At 47.8% G+C, this 19615-nt stretch overlaps 1 protein-coding gene across 2 annotated transcripts in view; it reads left to right on the forward strand.

Moving 5' to 3' along the window:
• The first annotated feature begins 2716 nt into the window (after window positions 1–2716).
• The window catches only part of KCND3 (potassium voltage-gated channel subfamily D member 3), a 209124-nt gene continuing 192225 nt past the window's right edge, over window positions 2717–19615 (forward strand). For both annotated transcript variants that reach the window (XM_002810433.3, XM_002810434.3), the window contains exon 1: window positions 2717–4079. In XM_002810433.3, the coding sequence (XP_002810479.1) occupies window positions 2974–4079 (1106 nt within the window). In that variant the 5' untranslated portion in view covers window positions 2717–2973. The remainder of the gene's footprint in view (window positions 4080–19615) is intronic.

The raw sequence follows: 19615 nt of genomic DNA on the forward strand, positions 1-19615 counted from the left end.
TGAATTGGATTCTTCTGATTCAGATCTGCCTTCAGATTTTACTCTGTTTGGAGAGAGAATGCTCACCCTTGGCAACCCCTGAAATATATTAGCAAGGCATAGAGTAAAGTTGATGGGAAAAAAAATGGCACATATAAAACCAGGGGTCCCAGCTCGAGCACCTACTGATGCAGTGCACTGTGCTGCCTCCTGGGTTGTGATACAAAAGTGGAGGCATCTCAGCCTTTACCCGAAAGAGCTTAGTGTGGGATAGGGAAAGTTGGGGAGTGGTCTGGCTATACTCTTGAACTCCACATTGAGACTGCCTGGGTTTAATGGCGCCGCCTACTTATTACATCCTTTAGACAACTATTACAACTCCTTATGCTTCATCTTTCTTTTGTAGGCAAAACATGGCCTACAGTGGTGTCTACCCCTCAGGGTTGTTGGTGGGATCTCTTGAGATGCTCCATGTAAGCATGTGGTACTGTGCCTGGCACACCGTCAGCCCTCAACAGACTGCCTGAGGTGGAATCCCTATTCTGCCGCTTTGGGGCTGTCAGACTGCTACGTCTCAGTAAGCTTTAGCTTTCCTTATCTATGAAATGGGGGACACAACAGACTCTTCTTCCTAGGGTTGCTGTGAGGGTTAAATGAGATAATCCATGGGAGACAGTTAGTGTAGTGCCTTGCATAGCATAAGTGCTCAATTGTTAGTCATTACTATTAATAAGATGTATATAAAGTGTGTGTAATCCTAGCTGCGGGGTGATAGGTGCTAGGGAAGAGGGGCAAACAACGAGTCAAGAGCCCAAAGGAAGAAGAGAATCTCATAGTGAGGAGAGGAGGAAGCATCACAGAGAGAGTGATGAATAGGTAGGATTCTAATAGGAGGGGTCCAGGGGAAGGATATTCTCATGAGAGGGAGGAGTGGTCCAGAGGCAGACCTCCCCAGGATCTGTCCATGAACAGGTCTTGGTCTTATTGCTGGAGACTAGGATGGGTGCCTGGGCCATTGGGCTGGAGTATGAAGCTAGGATCTATTTGTGGGAATGCTGGAATGCCAGGCCAAGGAGTTTGGACTTTATTTTGTAGGTTGTGGGGTAAAATACAATCAGAACCTTGCTTTAGGGAGATAACACTGAGCAGAATGGATTTCAGGGGAATAGGAAAAACCGGGTGGGGGTGTGAGAGTGAGAGACAAGAAGGCCTGTGGGAAGGAGGCCAGAGGGAGTTTGGGCCTTCATGAGGGCAGTAAGAGCTATTGCCTATTACTTGGCAACTCTTTAGAGAAAAATGATCAAGGTGACAGCCCTGCAGTTAGGGATGTCATGAAGAAAAGGCGAACAGCAGCTTTTTACAAGGAGGCAGGTTCTGTTTAAACCTGTCCACTTCAGAGGCATCTGAGCAGAAAAGTCCAGTGGCAGCTCAGGAGTTTGAGGGAGGTAGACATTTGAAAAAAACTCAAAGAATTGGGAGTCAGGAGAAGGTGAAGCAGGTTTATAGGGAGAGATGAAGATCGACTCCCATTACAAGTCTTCGTGTAACAGAAAAAATTTTCCAAGACTCACCTCTTCCTCGTTTATTTAAACATAGAATCACAGCAGCTGAATTCCAGAGGGCCCAAATAATTCCAAGTTAGGATTTGTTCTGTGTGATCAGTTTAGGATTAGTGGAGATGAGTGTGTCAACCCCAAACAATTTCCAATTTCTGTTACGTGTGTTTCCGTGTCACCACATGCCTTCCCACAGATGGTATACATTTGGGGACTGCAGAGTGATTTCACTATCATCTTTAAAAAGCCAGATTTGGGAAGGTAAATCTGCTTTCCAAAGCCAAATATAATTCTCCGTGCCATTGCTCCCTCTGTCCACACAGGTAATGGGGAAGTGCTTATGCAGTGTGGTTTAGAGAGGTGAAGGGACAGGGTAGCCTGGCTCTGGAAAAATCTCTGAGGGTGGAGTAGGGACCAGGTGAGAGAGGCTGGCATGGGAAGGAGTGTTGTTATATAACCTGAGGGAGCTATGGATGGTGGGCAGATGGAGACGGGAGGAGAGGAATCTAGGGACGGCAGTGAGCGCGGATCAGCTTCTTCTGGGGAGGGAGAGAGACGATGCATGGAAGTCAGGTGAACCAAGAAGCCAAGACGCCCCTCACAGAGCAGGGAAAGAGACCCTGCCTGGCCTCACAACCTTTCCCACGTCTTTCCATCGTGGCTTTGAGGGTCTGAGGGGAAAAATTTGATACTAGGTTGCTAGGGCAAGGAGTAGGGGCTGAGTGTCCCTCAGAGTAGCACTTTGCCAGGGAGGGCCTTCTCCATGGGAGTTGGGGACAGAACCTCACCAATCCTGGTGGTCACCTGCCATCTCAGAGAATTTTCTGGACTTGGGCAGCCCCAGCCTCTTCCTCACTAGGGAGGAGTAGAAAGAATTGTTTACCTGATCTCCTGCATCTACACCCCGTTCCTGATTACCCCAGTGGGTGAAAGAGTGAAATAAAAATTAGCATGTTTATCCCACTTTTAAATTCATTTAATGATAACTCGTTTACCCTCTCCCAATTTAAATTGGTAATAACGCCATAACCTTTCAGAGCTGATTATTACCCACGTCTTGCCAGATCTTCCTGCTAAAGAGGCCTTCCCTCCAAATGCTCTTGAGCCCTCTTGGAACTTGACGATTTGTCAGGCAGTCAGCAACATCTGGCGATCCCACCCTGCCGAGCTCCAGGAGCTAGGTGTTCTCCCAGTGTCTGGATGGCAAAGAATCAAGTCCCCTCTCTGTGGTGGGGATTTCAGTTTTATTAATCTGCCCTGGAGACTTTGGCCGTTTCACTCACCAGTGATCCTTTCCTGTGTCCCATTTCTTACCTGCCAGTCGATATGGACTCACCCCTTCTCTCTCTCCCCTCCTGTCTCCCAGGGTTTGCTGAACTAACTCCAAGCTGGTGTGCCTAGCGTCCGCGCGGCTGCCGGCCCAAGAGCTGGAGTCACCATGGCGGCCGGAGTTGCGGCCTGGCTGCCTTTTGCCCGGGCCGCGGCCATCGGGTGGATGCCGGTGGCCAACTGCCCCATGCCCCTGGCCCCGGCCGACAAGAACAAGCGGCAGGATGAGCTGATCGTCCTCAACGTGAGTGGGCGGAGGTTCCAGACCTGGAGGACCACGCTGGAGCGCTACCCGGACACCCTGCTGGGCAGCACGGAGAAGGAGTTCTTCTTCAACGAGGACACCAAGGAGTACTTCTTCGACCGGGACCCCGAGGTGTTCCGCTGCGTGCTCAACTTCTACCGCACGGGAAAGCTGCACTACCCGCGCTACGAGTGCATCTCTGCCTACGACGACGAGCTGGCCTTCTACGGCATCCTCCCGGAGATCATCGGGGACTGCTGCTACGAGGAGTACAAGGACCGCAAGAGGGAGAACGCCGAGCGGCTCATGGACGACAACGACTCGGAGAACAACCAGGAGTCCATGCCCTCGCTGAGCTTCCGCCAGACCATGTGGCGGGCCTTCGAGAACCCCCACACCAGCACGCTGGCCCTGGTCTTCTACTACGTGACTGGCTTCTTCATCGCCGTCTCGGTCATCACCAACGTGGTGGAGACAGTGCCGTGTGGCACGGTCCCGGGCAGCAAGGAGCTGCCATGCGGGGAGCGCTACTCGGTGGCCTTCTTCTGCCTGGACACGGCGTGCGTCATGATCTTCACCGTGGAGTACCTCCTGCGGCTCTTCGCGGCGCCCAGCCGCTACCGCTTCATCCGCAGCGTCATGAGCATCATCGACGTGGTGGCCATCATGCCCTACTACATCGGTCTGGTCATGACCAACAACGAGGACGTGTCCGGCGCCTTCGTCACGCTCCGGGTCTTCCGCGTCTTCAGGATCTTCAAGTTTTCCCGCCACTCCCAGGGCCTGCGGATCCTGGGCTACACACTGAAGAGCTGTGCCTCCGAACTGGGCTTTCTTCTCTTCTCCCTCACCATGGCCATCATCATCTTTGCCACTGTGATGTTTTATGCCGAGAAGGGCTCCTCGGCCAGCAAGTTCACAAGCATCCCTGCCTCGTTTTGGTACACCATTGTCACCATGACCACACTGGGGTAAGTCAGCGCTGGTGGATGAAACCAGGACGGAGGTTGGAGGGCAGCTGGATGACCTCTGAAACCTTGGATGGTGTCACCATGGGGAGAGGAGGAGGGAGTCCCTTACCCAAGTGTTGGGGGCAGGGGAAGTTGCTGTATCCGAAGGGGAAATCCCATGAGTCATCTGTTTGGGGGTGGTAGCTTGCTGGGAATTGAGTTTTCTTTTTGAGGTGGGGGCATGTGTTTTATAGAGCTAAGAAAATTAAGTCACCAATTATTTTTTCAGCCATGCCTTGTGTGCGTGTGAAGTCTCGGGGTGAGGTGATGTCTGCATTGGTATATGCATCTGCGCATATAGGGGCTGCGTGGGGAGAAGGTCAGGGCAGTGGTTGGGGAGGGAGGAGACTGTTGAGAAGTTCGGAGGGTTCAGATGTCCATTACCAGAAGACACCAAGAGCACTCTTTTTGGATCCTTTCTGCATTTTTTCTTTGTAGTATATTTTGCAGGCCATTTTCCCATTTGTTGTGCTTTTCTCCTGTGCTGCCACAGACACTCAAGGGTTCAGTAGCTCTGAGCAGACTTTCTCTAAGTGACTCTGAACCTGGATTTTCCGCAAAGTGAGGCACGTGGTTTATTCTTTCTTTCTAAAGCAGTATCAGTCTTGCTTTCTTAGTCTGAGTCAGTGATTGAATGACCTGGGTGACTGTGAGATGATCTGAATGGATCATGTGGTCAGACACAGAAGCAGCAATATCATCAGAAGGAGGGACAGGTGCTCCGTGAGGTCACGGTAATTCCGTCTCTCGAGGTCCCCTCTCCAGCTGAGGTCACAGTAATGTATTCATGATGCTGGGGTGTGAAGCTTTCCATCAGAGGAAGGGGGCTCAGGAAGGAAATTACAGTCTTCACCCTAACAGGAGTACAGCCAATAAAGGTGGCTTTATGGAAACAGATTTCTTAGGGGTTTCTGCCTCAGCTATTAGAAACCATGGAGCCTAAGGCAAAATCCCTCCACAATTCATATGCTGGGTCTATATTTGCTTAGGCTAGGAAGCGTTATATTGCTGATGGAGAATTCATGAAGCTTTTTATTTTGTCTTTGACAATTTGGTTGGTGGTGTCCTGGTGATTTGATTTTTTTTTTTCTGGCCAAAACCCAGAGGCAATAGTGTCGGTTTTTCCATAGTGCTGTGTATGCTTATTGGGAATGACTGAGCAGGTGACGAGACCTTTTAAAATGATTACATTTGTCATTCTGCCACACACGAGAGGGAGGGAGTAGCAAGGAGAAGAGCAAGGGTGTCACCATCCATTTGTGAAGGCCGCATTTGATTGGGGCATTCCCTTTACTTCTCATCTGTCTGACAGAACCACCCTGCCCCTTCCTCCCACTCCAGCCCACACACACACACACACACACACACACACACACACACACACACACACACTCTTCAAATGGCTGCTCACCCAGAGTGGGTAAGAATGTTTGGTCATTTGACCTTGTTTCTCTTGGCTCAGGTGGCAGATGTGAGCTTTTTGGCAAAGTGGGGTATTTTGGGGATAAAATGGACTGGAGAGCTTGTGCTGTCAAGAGGTCATCTTTATCCCTTTTAGGGTGACCCTAGCCATCCCTTCACCTTCCTGAAGAGGACCTCATTCATGGCCAGACACCTCACTTCCACTTCTAGTCAAGCTCCTGATGTGGCTTTGACTGCCCAGTGCCCTCAGATGCCACTTGATGGGACTCAAGACACCAGAGAGATCTTTCAGGATAGCCATGTGGAGGAAAACAGGCATGCTGATAGCCACCTACTCATTACTTTTTATTAGTAGTATAACAGCATATGATTGTCTACTATATGTCGGCAGTACACTAAGAACTTTGCATATATTATCTCTTTAAGTTTTTACAACAGCCCTGCAAGGTTGGAAAAAATTCTGTACCCTATAAAGATGCAGAAGCTGAGGCTCAGAGAGATTGTATAAACTTCCATAGTCACGTAGCTGATAAGGAGCAGAACTAATTTTCAAATACCAATCTGGCTGCTCCAATGCCCTTTCTCCTTTCACCCTACTACTCATTCCCATGCCATCAGGGCCCCTAGGTAGAAATCAGACCTTCAGGGTTATTACTTTTTTATTATGGCCTCAGGGTGTGATATTCTATTCTAGTCATATTGCCAGTCAAGAAAGCATCAGCCCAATGAGTACTATATGCCAGGCACTGTACCAGACACACAGAGATTTTAAAAATAAAACATTTCCTTCTGAGCAGTTTAAATACTGCCTTAGAAATTAATGGTGATTAATCCATGTTTTAATGTTCTGGGGAAACCGCTGACTTCTTTTTTCATTCACCCTGTAGTTTAAGGGGCAAGTCCAGCATCAAAGTGGACTATCTTGGTCTCATTTTTACTTTCTTGGGAGGGAACTGATAGATTCTGCTGGAGGGTGAAAGGAAAGGTGCCTGCATTAGGGAGAAGCATGCTTTCCCTGAATGTGGACCTGGTGGGCTCCCTCACTCCACATCTGACAATGAACAAGTTTGTTTTACCTTCCCCATGCATTTAAATGTCTAGCTTCTGGGAGGAGAACCAAATGGGCAAGAAAGGAAACCTTTAGTAGTGTCTTCCTTAAACTCAGATAAGTAATGAGAAAGCAACCTTTTTCTTTCCCTCTATCCTGGCTAGGGTAGGTCATTGCTGGGTCAGGCTACTTTGACTTTGACCTGAGTTGGCAGTTGACACCATTACCAGGCTCATTGCTTGATTATACATAGCAAGCACTTGGCAAAATGCTTTTTAGTAGATGAGCCAGTGTGAATGGAGTGCCTCTTCCATTTGCTTGACCTGAAACTGTTCTCAGTATCTTCTAGACCTACTTGTCCTCTCTAGAAGGTAGATCTAAGATTTCAGCCTGCACAGCCTGCAGCCCCCTCAGATATGTGTATTCTGCCCCAGCCCTGGTCCCCCAGGAGGGAGGTGAGCAGCCTTTACTTGGTGTATGATCTGTTCCCTGAGCTGCCCTGCAGTACTGTGAAGATCTTCTTGTCTTTATTGGAGGTTTCACTGACTTGACCCTGGAAACTTTTCCCTCTTCCATGGCTAGTTTCTGTCCTGACCACATTCATGGTTAGTTGTAGCCTTGTTCAACCATTCCAGAAAGCTCATCTTTTTCTTTACACTGGCATTTGAGTCCGAAGTGGCCATAGAATACCAAGGACCAATATCTTGCCATCATTCAGTTGCTTCCAACAGCTCACAGCAGACATCTACCTCTTCCTCTCTCCAGACGTTCCCTTCCCCGGTCCTTCCCTGAGTTCCTGTTTCCAGTCTGGAGCGGGAATGTCTCCAGCTCTTCTGCAGAGCAGGGCCGACTGATGCACGGAGAGCTGATATGCGGAGTAAAGGCATTCACTCTTCCTACTCTGGTTGCCCTCTCTGCCTGCTTTCCCAGCACCTCGTTGATGAGTTACTCAGGTGTCCTCCAGGGAGGGATCTCCTGGAACCAGTTATTACCGTTTAGTTAATATCTCAGAATATCTTAAGCACACAAGAACAATAACAGCCCAGCTGCTGTCAGGGCTTGAGGATGGCTTTTCTATGCAGCCTCCTGCACTACTGGGGAAGACCCTTTATGCTCTGCCCAGGTTTCCCTTGAGCCCCCTGACAGCTGAGTTCCCAAATGCTCCATTTGAGGTTTAATTTCCATCCTCATAATTGATGCTATAAATAAAATAAATCCTCAATTATCTCAGTTAACAGAGGGAAGGGATAACATAGAACTCCCAATATTAAATAAGACCAACCTAACTACTTTGAGAATGTGTTATATGATGTAAACTCTCTCAAAGCAGATTTCCCTTCTTAACTTCATTTGACTTTGTTTGGCATCATGATTGTCCCGGACAGTCCATGGGGGAAGCTCAGTAGGGTCTGGGAAAGAGGAGAGCATGTGGGAGGAAAGCCTTGCAAGTGAGCATCCACAAGGACCATGGGAGGCCAGCTCCAGGCCTGGTTTTGATGAGGCTGCTCTTGGGTATCCTAGGGAAGGGTTCAGAGCAGTGTCCGATCCTGATGAGATGGCTCACTGCTACTGGTTGTCTCAATTATGTAATTGAGACCGGCAGCCTATCTGTCACCCCATGCTCTGAGATGAGAGAGCGTTTGACAGTGTCCAAAAATCACTTTAATGAAAACAGAATTGATTTTTACTTCTTCCAAGCAGGAAGCTGCCTCCAGGTGATTTGCATTTCACTTTAAAACATAATCCTGGAAGGGGCCTGCCTGAGGTTCCAAGAGGCAAGGAGACTAAGCCTGGGAGATCAATACAGGCACATCACAGAATGGGGTACTTGATAAGCCTCCTCACAGTGCCAGAAGTGGCACCAGTCTGAGATCTGCTTTTGTTAACCCTTAAATACCTGAAATTTTATCTGTACCTTTATCTACTGCCTCCAGAGCCCATCAATGCTCCTCTCAATGCCCAAGCACCTTGGCCCCAGGACACTGGCTAATAGTGTCCACCTACTTGGGGGTGGGCCCCTGCCTAGGGAACTTGGATCTTAGGACACCTATTGGGAACAAACGACCTCAAAGCCTTTTCTTTGTTGACATTTCTCTGTTGACATTTCTTTGTTGACAGTTCTCTGGTGCTGAAATTCTTAAGAGAGGGTGCATAACTGCATCTCAACAAGGAATCTTTCATTCGTTCAACGTTTATTGAGTGCTTCCTACAGTCCAGGCAGCATGGCAGGCTCTGAGAATACACAGGCACTATGATTGCACATCAGCCAATGTAAGGCACAGGCAACATGAATTGAATGAGACCCAGTTCTCTTCCTTTGAACTTGAGCACTCTTTCTGGTGCTCCAGAGACTACCCTTCACTCTGCTTCTGTGTCTGGCTGATACACATCATCCTTCAAACTCAGCCTCACGTCACCTCCAGGAGCTAGGTACACTTCTCTTGCCTCCTCTTGTAGCCCTTTCATTACTGTGTTTTGTCATTGCCACATTTTGTTAACTTCAGCTGTTTATGTGTCTTTCCGCCAGGGTGTGAGCTCTCTGTTCCAGAGATCATGCATGATTCATGCCTTACACAGAGCTTGATATATAGTGTGTCTCAATAAGTATTTGTTCACTCAAACAGGTTCGTTTGTTTACACAGCTTTAGTTTTCTCATTTGATAACCATCTTCTGGCGATATGAGAACCGATGAACGTGCTATCCACATGTTAGCTATATAGTCATGTCAGACATGATATTTGTGGACAGAGTGGAGATAGGGAGGCCAGGCAGGGCATTCTGTGGTTCTGATTTTAGGCTTAGCAGGGTTGGGGCTTCCTTGCAAGGGAAGTTTGCATCCAACTCTTGGCTACTTGGCTACACTTTTTCCTGCAGACTCTGGAGCCAGAAAGGAGGAGGCGGGGAGCCATAGGTAAGCCCCTCTACCCATGAGGTTTTTCTCCATTCAGTTATTTACTCAACAAATGTTTATTGAGTACCTACTAGACACTGGGAATACAGCAGAGAAGAAAATAGTCTCTGATCTTGTGGAGCTTACATTCTAGTGGACAGCACCCAACAGCAAATAAATAAATCCATTTTATCAGGTTGCAGAGAAAATTAAAGCCTGATATGACAAGTATGGAGTGCTGAGTGTGGGGGGCTGGGCAGAGCAAGGGATAGTTGCTAGTTCATGTTAGGAGGTCAAGAAGGGCCTCTCAGATATTCGAGCAGAGACCTGAAGGAATGAGGATAGCTTGGGGAACAGCATTCCAGGCAGAGGGAATAGCAAATGCAAAGTCCAACAGGCAAAGTCCAACAGGCAGGAGGAGCCTTGGTGTGCTGTTCTTGAAAAAGTAAGAAGGTCCAAATAGTCAAGCTGCAAGAGCAGGAGAGAGGAGAGTACCAGCAGATGAGGCCAGAGAGGTAACAGGGGAAGCAGCTCATGTAGGGTCCTCATGACCACCACAAGGACTTTGTCTTTGCTCTGCTTGGCAATGGCAAGTCACTGGAGGGTTTTGAGCCATTGACTTACGTTTTTAAAGGATTGCTCTGGCTGCGAGATAGTAAATATCTTATAAGAGAGAAGCTAACGCAATAATCCAGGCAAGAAATCAAGGTGGCTGGGACTGAGGGTGGTGGCAGTGGAAATGGGAGAAGTGAGCAGTTCTGCATATATTTGAATGTAGAGGCACCAGGAAGCTTTCTCAGGAAGTGCTTGTTGGTCCTGCTCCCACCAAGCTTCACCAGCTCCCACAACAGGGGAATGGCTCAGAAGACACAGTCCTAAAGATCTTCTCTACCCCTGGGAGAAGCATTTCACAAGAAGAAACCTCAAGGCCTCGCAGGATGGCTCCAAGGCCAGGGGCAGCCGAGACCTCAGAATGTAACAAACCAGCCAGAGCACCTGAGTTGTAGCATCAGCATCTCAGAGTGGGCCTGATGCTGACAATAAGCAGGCAGCGTCTGTATCTGGGTGGAACTTTGCTTTCAACCCGGGCAACATTTACTGAGCACCTGGCAAGTGGCTGAGCACAGTGCTCCCTGCCACGAGGAGGACAGTGTTGACACAGACACGAAAACAGAGAGGCCACTCTAAAACTCAGCAGCTATGATAGCTGCAGCAGAGGAAGCCAGAGGGCTTCAGGCTGCAGAGAAGGGAAAGATTAATTCACACCGGTAGGATTGGAGCCTTTTGGGTGCTTCACACCGGGAGCATCACATTGAATTTGTCTTCTGATTCAGCAATTCAAATTGCTGCAATTTTTGGAAAGGGATTTCTAGGCTGGTGCCCATTTCACAGATCTTTTCTGGAATCCCTCAAAATCAATCCCAATCTCTCTCTGTATCTCTCTGTTTGGTTTTGTTTGGGTTTCCCTCTTTAAACATACCCATTAAACACAACCGATATTCCTCCTGAGGAGCAGCAATTATTCTGCCTCAAGATAGTATAAACAAAAGGCAGCATTTCCATCTTCAGGAAGAGGGAAATGCCCCTCAGTAATTACTTGAGTATTTTTGTTTTCCCCACCCAGGAGGGAGCTCCTGTTCCAGGCCATTGCAGGGCTCTTGTCCGTGCTGCGTTGTAGCTGGGAGCTCTTTCCCATCAGGGAGAGGAGCAGAGACTTTTAGCTCTGAGTCTCCTCACCTCCCACCCGCTATCCTCTGGCAGGTGCCTCTGCACACAACCAACCACTTCCAGGAAGCTGATACTCTACCAAATACTCATACCTTAAGTGTTCATCCTCTAGTGATGTCCAGGTTTTTTTTTTTTTTTTTAATCTGGGAAACAGGGACCAGGCCCCCAGAAATTTATTTGGAAGAAGTGCACAGTATTGACCTCAAACCAACTTCTAGTGACAAGCAGGAAGGAGTTCCCACAATGCTTTTGGGTATCCAAAGTTTTCTGCCAGAAGGCTCAGCTACCATAGCCTCCAGAACAAGTTCAGACTCCAGCCTCTGTCCAGCCTGCTTTTCTCTGGCCAGAACACAGGCATCTTCTCCCCACTCCTACCTCCCTCCATCTAGCTCAATGCAAATGATGGGTGTATGGGAAGATGGGGACTGGAGAGGGAAGATAGCTGAGCCTTTGCCGACCATGACTGGATGGAGGAAGATTGCATTTAGCTCGTGTAATCTTATTCTGGGTGTCAGGACTCGAATGAGTGTCATTAAACTGAATCAGAAAAATCGTTTTAATATAAGTGCCACCTCATACACAAGCTAGTTGATGGAGAGATGGATGAGGCTGGGGACGCCTCCTTTGTAATGTGATGCTGTAAAATCCCATCACCCTCATTATTTCCCACTGAGCCAACGCATCATAATACCCATGAGTGGCAGAACAGCTTGAATTTAATATACAGAAAGTCCAATCAAACAATAAATGGATGGAACTATATAAAGAAACCATTTTCTGGGAGGCTGGCTCCATTCTCTGGGATTCAGCTCCCTGACACATGAAATGTGCATCAATTTTCCCCAACTAATGCAGCTGCCGAATCTACCACATGTGATATTTGTTTGCTTCAGAAGTGGAAAAGGGGAACTTCCCCCCTACATTATCTAGCTATCATTGCAAAATTGCAAATCACGTTTTCTTTGATTTGCACCTAGTGGTTTCCAGTGGCACAGCCAGCAACTTCCTATCCCAACAGGACTGGAAACATAGCCCTCCCTCCATCCTAGAACCTTATCAGTCCCAGTGGAACTTTGTTATCTTCTTTATATGAAAACAAATTCTGGACACCAGAGTGGGCTGTTTAGGAGACTGGGAAATCTCTACCCTTTGCAGTCATCCAAAAGAAATGGCCAAACCATGGGGCCCTGCTGACACATTCCAAGTGCCTATGATGTTCTAACTGTCCAGAGCCTTGCCTTCGAGGTTGTACAAAGTAAATGTTTCTCTCTGAACTGGATTTCTCCCAGTGGCGTAGTCCTCCATCTTTCCTTCCATCCCTATTTCCCAGCCAGTTATTGAAAGACTGTAAATGCAAATATCAACTGATCAGCCAAACAATTAAAAAGGCAAATCAGCTGCTTAAAAACTAAACAATGCATGTCAAAGACTGATGGAAATAATCTTTTTATGATTCTGATGTGAGAGTTTTTCCAGTGCTATTTTTCCAGTGGCATGGATAACCGAGAGTTCACCATAATTACAGGCTTATAGCTGCTGAGGAGTATCATTAGTTTATTTTTACTTCTTTCTGGACACGCATACTTAAGCAGAAAAGAAAACTAAGAGAATTAAACTAAACACTATCAAAACCATGGACAGCACAAATCTTGATTCAATTCAACAAACATTTTTCAACATCCAGTTGAATTTGCAAGGCATATTAGTAGGCATTTTGGGGGATATAGAAATAAAGAAAACATGAGGCTTGTCCCTAAGAAGTTGTCAATATAGTGGGGAATTGGAGTATGTCCATGAGAGTGTACAAGAGAGAATGGGGCATGTGCTGAAAAGATCAGGAATACAGAATAAATGCTTAATAACCATTTGTTGATGAATGAACGATTGGCTTCATGGTAAAGAGATTTTAGCTAGACCAACAATGGTGAATAGGATTTTGATATGTGGAAATGGGAAATCCTAATAAATTGCAAAAGGGCTTGATGTTTGGGAAGCTTAACTAATATGCTGGTTTGCTAGTGTTTAAGATATACAAATAGGAAAATAGCTAGAGATAAGCCATAATAAAAGATTTGACAGCGATGCAGAGACCCTAAAATATTAGGCTAAGGAATTCATTTGATAGGCATTAGGGAACCACTAAAGGTAGTCCAGTGTGTATTGATTAGGAAGATTTATTTGGCAGCTGTCTTCTGGATGAATGTGGAAGGGAACCCTTGGACACAGGAAAGTCAGCCAGAAGATTAAGCCAGGTAAGAGGTAAAGAAGGCTTGACTAAGACAGTTGCAATGAAACAGAAGAGAAAGGACTGGAATGGAATGACACCCCGGAAGAGAAGTCAAAAGAACTCTGGAATTATAAGACTGGATGAGTAGAGGTGTGGAGGTTGGAGTTCCTTAGAGAAGGAACAGGTTGTCAGGAGGTCAAGAGGGAAGACAGAGCCAGTGAGCTTGGCTTTGGACCTGTAGTGTTTGCAGTTAACCCTGGGTGTCCTTGAGGTGGTTGGCAGACAGGTGGAAAGATGGGTCTGGAGCTTAGCAGGGAGAAAGAGGATAAACAGGCCATTTCCAAAATCATCAGCTGAAGCAGAAAAAATAGATGAGATTGGCCAGGGAAAGATGAAGGGAGGGAAGAGAAGAGGGCATGGGGAGCATTTCCTGCCTCGTGCCCTACTTCTCTGGCACCTGCCCCCAGTAGGAACTTTGGTGCCATCTATGAACAGCTTTGCTGAAGCTTGGATTCAGTCTCTCATCTTCATCTGTGGAAATTCCCTTTTATACTGTGTTTCTGCTGAAGCCAAAAGGTCACATTGGGTTTCTGAGTAAAACAAGGGTTTTTGTTTGTTTGTTTGTTTTGTGTTTTTTTTTTTTTGCCTCCTGCAGTGATTATTAAACAAACAGTACCCACCCAAGAAAGCAGAATTTATGAGCTTTGCTAAAATAATAATAATAATAAAGAGACCCTTACATTGGCATGTGGATGGCACATGGGGTCTAAATGGCCACAGACCAAGGACCATTTCTCCTTGTCCAAGGGCGATGCTGCTTCAGAGTGGTACTGCCTTCGTGGGTGACACTGTCCTGGTTCTTGCAGTGCCAAGCTCTTGGCAGAACTTCCAGACACTTAAGACACCACTTCTCTCATTTACTCCTTCCTTTCCCTTGGAGAAAAATGTCAGATACACCCACTGGTATCACTGGGAGCATCCTGTGACCTGCCCCCTCTAGGAAACATCTGTCTTGGGCCCTTGGTAAGAGACTAGGGGAAGTGATGGTTCACTAATTCAGCAAACATGCATGGAGCTGACACTATGAAGATGACCCAGTCCTAGTTGATATGAGGGGCTGCAAAGAGAGAAAGGGGTGGGGACTAAATCCCTTGAGGTGGATGTTAGGTTCCCATTCTACATATGAGAAGATTATGAGAGGATTAAAACATTGTGCCCAAGCTCCCACATGGTAGTAGCATTACTGGGTTCAGACTGAGGTCCTTTGACTTCATTAGAGTCCACTGGCTTCATTAGGAGCTTTAGTCCAGTAAGAGAAATGCCTGTGTTCACAGGGCTATACATTTCTGGGCTCAACAATGTCAGAGGCATGAGTCAAGGACAGGAAAGTGTGAGAAGATGGAGGAGGCAAGGATCAGGGAAGGCTTCTTGGAAGAGGTGGCATTTCGGCTGGCCCTTAAAATATCATTTTGGTGGAAAAATTAAATACATTAATGCATTTGATTGTTTATTCAGCAAATGTTGTGGGTCTACCATGCAACAGGCATCATGCTGGAGGCCAAAGACATATCTGTGAAGAGAACAGGCAAATTATCTGAAGCAGACCTTTTAATAAGAGCAGCACATGATCAACAAATGAATGTTTAAAATGAGAAGGATTGGGAGGCTGAGGTGAGTGGATCACCTGAGGTCAGAAATTCGAGACCATCCTGGCTGACATGGTAAAACCCTGTCACTACTAAAAATACAAAAATTAGCTTGGAGTGGTGACAGGTGCCTGTAATCCCAGCTGCTCGGCAGGCTGAGGCAGGAGAATCTCTTGAACCCCAGGAGGCGGAGGTTGTAGCGAGCCGAGATCGTGCCATTGCACTCCAACCTGGGCAACAAGAGTGAAACTCCATCTCCAAAAAAAAAAAAAAGAGAGAGAGAGAGAAGGAAAGATTGGAATAGAAGCTATGAAAAAAAGAGAGAAAGCTGGTAAGAGGAGAGACAGTGAAGGCCATTAGCTTGCACGGGGAGTGAGCCGAGGGGTCACAGCAGGAGAGTGCGCAGGGGCAGCCATCCAGCATCCCCCCAGGAAAGTGTCATCCACAGTTGGTTTCGAGATGGAGAGAGGCTGCCCCACAACAGAGATGATGATTTAATAGCTGTGTTTGAGTCTCTTTAGGGTTGTTAGCCAGAAGGTGGAGAAACAGCTGTTTGCCACTCCACTGAAGATTGAATGAGTAGAAATAGGTTCACCCTGACCTGTGAGGTAACTGTCATTATCCCTAACAACCACAATGACAGCAATAGTAACAGCTAATACTATTGAGTCTTTATAATGTTATTAATTATTTTTACGTATTTTGCTCTCCCAATAACCATATGAGTGCAGTATTACTATTATCTGTGTTTTGTAGCTGAGGAAGCCTGCTCAGAGCCTACCACTGATCAGTGGAGAATCTGGGATTCAGACTGGCAGTGAGCTGACCAGTGTCTGCTCTTGCCTATCATTTTCCAGCGGGATTGCCACTGGAGGCATTTGGGAGCCTGAAATGCCTTCCCTGGAAGGTGGAGAAATCTCCTTCCACAGCCTCTGACTTGAGCATAGGAGAGGAAAATACATGCGCCCCCAATGTCCTACCACACCAGGACCAAAGATTCTTGGGCTCTGTTGGCACAGGTTCTGAGGGTGAAGGCTGGACACAGAATGGATGAAGAATGGACAAAGGGAAGGTCAGAGTCAAGGGAGACGAGGTCAGTAGGCACACGAGGGTGGGCATGGAGGCTCGTGTGGCCAACAGGGATATGGACACCTGCGGCAGGCAGGCAGTGGTTCACCAGCAGGGGAAGCACATACTGGCGAAAGGGAAGGAAAACAAAAAAGAAGGAAATGGGAAACTTTCATGTATTATAAACTTCATGTTTTTGCCCCTCCAAAGAAAAAAAAAAAAGCCTGAGAGGGAAAATTGTAAATATGCATGCTACGTAAATATCTTTTATAATAACTTTTAAAATCTCACGCCGTCTCCTGCTCTTGAGAGATTCTGGTTCCAGGGAGCCTTGTTGCTAGTGTCCTGGACTGGGAGTTGGTGACGTCCCTACCCACTCCACAGTGGCGTTGGGTATCACTCAGCCTTTCAGCCGGTCCCCTCCTAGTCCACTAGAGAGATCACAGCCCAGCCAGCAGAGAACTGGAAGCCAGGTCCCACATTTCTAGGGACCAGGTGGGGGAGCCTGTCAGAAGCCCGTGACAGAGCACAGGTTCCCCCGTCTGCCATATGCCCCTCTGCAGTAGGTCCTGGCGTTGACCTGCAGACACTTCTGGTTCCAGGAGATAACAGAGATGGGGCCGGGGGTGGGGGAGGAAGATCCTCCTGGAGATGTCACCCCTGGGTGTAACAGGACAGGCATTGCCTCACAGCCTTCCTGAGGAACCCCCAGTCACCAGGTATGGATCTTTCTTCAGAAGTTGTGATCCTCACTTTCTCCTCTGCTGGCTCTTTTGACGTTGTAGCTGTTGGCCTCATTCTTTTTCATGCCATTTTTGCACAAGATAGATGAAGATCGATATAGCTTATGTGACCCTAGATTTTTTTGTCTTTTTTCCCTTCTTCCGTGGCCCATTTCTCTTCTGCCTGCAAAAATTGCTTTGAGTTCCTCAGATTTTTGTACCTGAGGACTCGTGCCTCTCCTTCTGAGCCAAATCCCCCTTCTCTCCTTTCTTTCCTCGCTGCAGCAGAAGCTTGTCTCAAGCAAGCAAAATTGTGTTGTGTGGATTAATAAAAAAATTCTGCAGCCCAGCTGGCATGCTCAGAGTTTGGGCAGGGCTTACAGAGAGATTATGAAGCATTATGCCCACCTCCCTCCTTCTCACCCCCACACATTGTGTGTGTCTTTCTGAATATTTCCATGTAAGGTCAGCTTCTCATCTGAGGAGCAGAGGCTGCTGTGTCCCTGCTCTGAGTTAAGTGCTTTATGCCTGAGCTGGCCCACATAGGTTGCCTGAATCCTTTGGCTAGAGTGGGGCTCTGTAGGACCCTGGCAAGACCACTGGATTGGGAGTCAGGAGATGTGGGTGTGGGGCCAGCTTTGGCAAGCTGTGTCACCTAGGACAGGTCACTTCCTCTCTCTAGTCCTCAGTATCCTCTTCTGAATGGTGAGGGGGTTGGATTGAATGAATTCTCACCTACTAGCCAGCTGCACAAGGCTTAAATCTCTCACTTTTCCAAAGTAAACTGGTCATTAGCCCAGTAGCCTGGATAATCCTTACCCTGGAGAACCAGCCCCTAAGAAGGTAGCGCACTGGGGTCCTTCTATTCCCATTTCTTCTCCTCCAAAGAAGCAGAAGTTAAAGAGTCCTTGACTAAAGCAGCCATCAGAAATGCAAGTCTGCAGAGAGGCCTAGGAGGCCCTGCCTGCAGACTCCTCCAGGGTGCGTGAACAGGGTACTTGACGGTGAGCTGGCAGGACGCAGATCAAGGTCAACAGCCTCGCCCACACAGGGCTGAGGTGCCGTGCTTGGAGAGAGCAGGAAACCGTGAATTCAGCTCCCTGGATGCCTCTCGCTGGGCCAGGAGAGGGAAAAACATAAGACATTAACCCTGGGACCAAGAGGCTTTTTAAAGGATGAGCTCAGACAGACACTTAAGCCCCACAAATCCTAGATTTAGGGTCTAGTTTGCTATTCCCTTTGGAGCTGGGCTGTCTTCAGCACCCTCCCCAGCAGAGGGCAACAGGTCTGCCTGAATATTTCCAGGGATGGGGAGTTTACCCCCCTACACCCCGTTTTTTTTTTTGTTTTTTGTGTTTTTTTTTTTGAGACAGAATCTCGCTCTTGTCTCCCAAGCTGAAGTGCAATGGCGCGATCTCGGTTCACTGCAACCTCTGCCTCCTGGGCTCAAGCAATTCTCCTGCCTCAGCCTTCCAAGTAGCTGGGATTACAGGCATGCGCTACCATGGCTAAATTTTTTTGTATTTTTAGTAGGGATGGGGTTTCTCCATGTTGGCCAGGCTGGTCTCAAACTCCTGATCTCAGGTGATCTGCCCGCCTTGGCCTCCCAAAGTGCTGGGATTACAGGCATGAGCAACCATGCCCCATGAGTTTACCCTTTTTGATGCAGTTCATTCCACTGTAGAGAGAGTCAGTGATCACCAACCTCCTCTTTGTGTTGAACTCAAATCTACTTTCTCTATACCTCAGAAAGACAAGAGCTTTGAGAACCTGGAAGGTTCTGTTATGAAATAGTCCTGGAAGGCAGGTATAACTCAGATCAGTGAAGTCATTAGGGGACTCTGTGTCAAGAGGGCCTGTGATACATCTGTCCTGGCACAGACTTAGGGTGACCCAGGCCCAGCCCTGGAAGAGTGAAGTCCGTCGGTGAGTGGAGGCTTCCCCAGTGAGCCACCACTCAGGGACCTCACCAGACCCTCTGGGATAAACAGCCAAGGAACTTTGCAGCATGAATGGGTGGGTTATGGGGGTAAGCAGAGCTCTCACCCCTTCTTCTGTCTCCTACCACCCCAGCCCTACTGATACCTCCACTAGTGGCTGGTTTCCTACATTCCCACTCCCATCACCAACTTGTTTTTCTTCCTCTATTATCCTGTTGGTCTGTAAATGGCCCTTTCCTTCTCCACCCCCATTTTATTACATGAGTTCCCTGCAAAATGCAGGGGAATCTATATATTGCTGTTAGCATCCGTGTGGGCAGCATGGCTTACATTACCTTGAGTTATTTGAATGAAACCAACCATTAAACGATCACAGAGGGCTGGGGAGAGGGTAAGCGTTTGGGCTCTCTCCAGGATGTGAGCATCTTCTTGACTTTCCTTCCAGTGTGCAGAGGGGATAAGGACTGGGGAGCCAGTAGCAGGATGGTGCCAAGGAAGGCCAGCTTGGTGGGGTGGGCCAGGTGAGTGAGTCTTGTAGGGAGGTCCCAGTCACCACCATCTGAAAGCCTCCTAAACAAGCCCTGCTTGCATTGGCAGCCCTTGCTCCCCAAAGCCAGGGCAATTGTCCTGGAACCCAGCTCCCAGCAGAGTGCCTGGCACACAGAGGGGCTCAGTGGACATATACCAGTCCATTGCTGCCTTGTCATGGTCATGCTGGCTCACTTCAGACAGGGAGAGGCACCTGCACATGTGTGGATCAAACATACTGAAGGATAAAACTTCCAAACAAGCAGGAGTCAAGTGC

The sequence above is a fragment of the Pongo abelii genome, chromosome 1, assembly GCF_028885655.2.
Source record: "Pongo abelii isolate AG06213 chromosome 1, NHGRI_mPonAbe1-v2.0_pri, whole genome shotgun sequence".
Taxonomy (NCBI): domain Eukaryota; kingdom Metazoa; phylum Chordata; class Mammalia; order Primates; family Hominidae; genus Pongo; species Pongo abelii.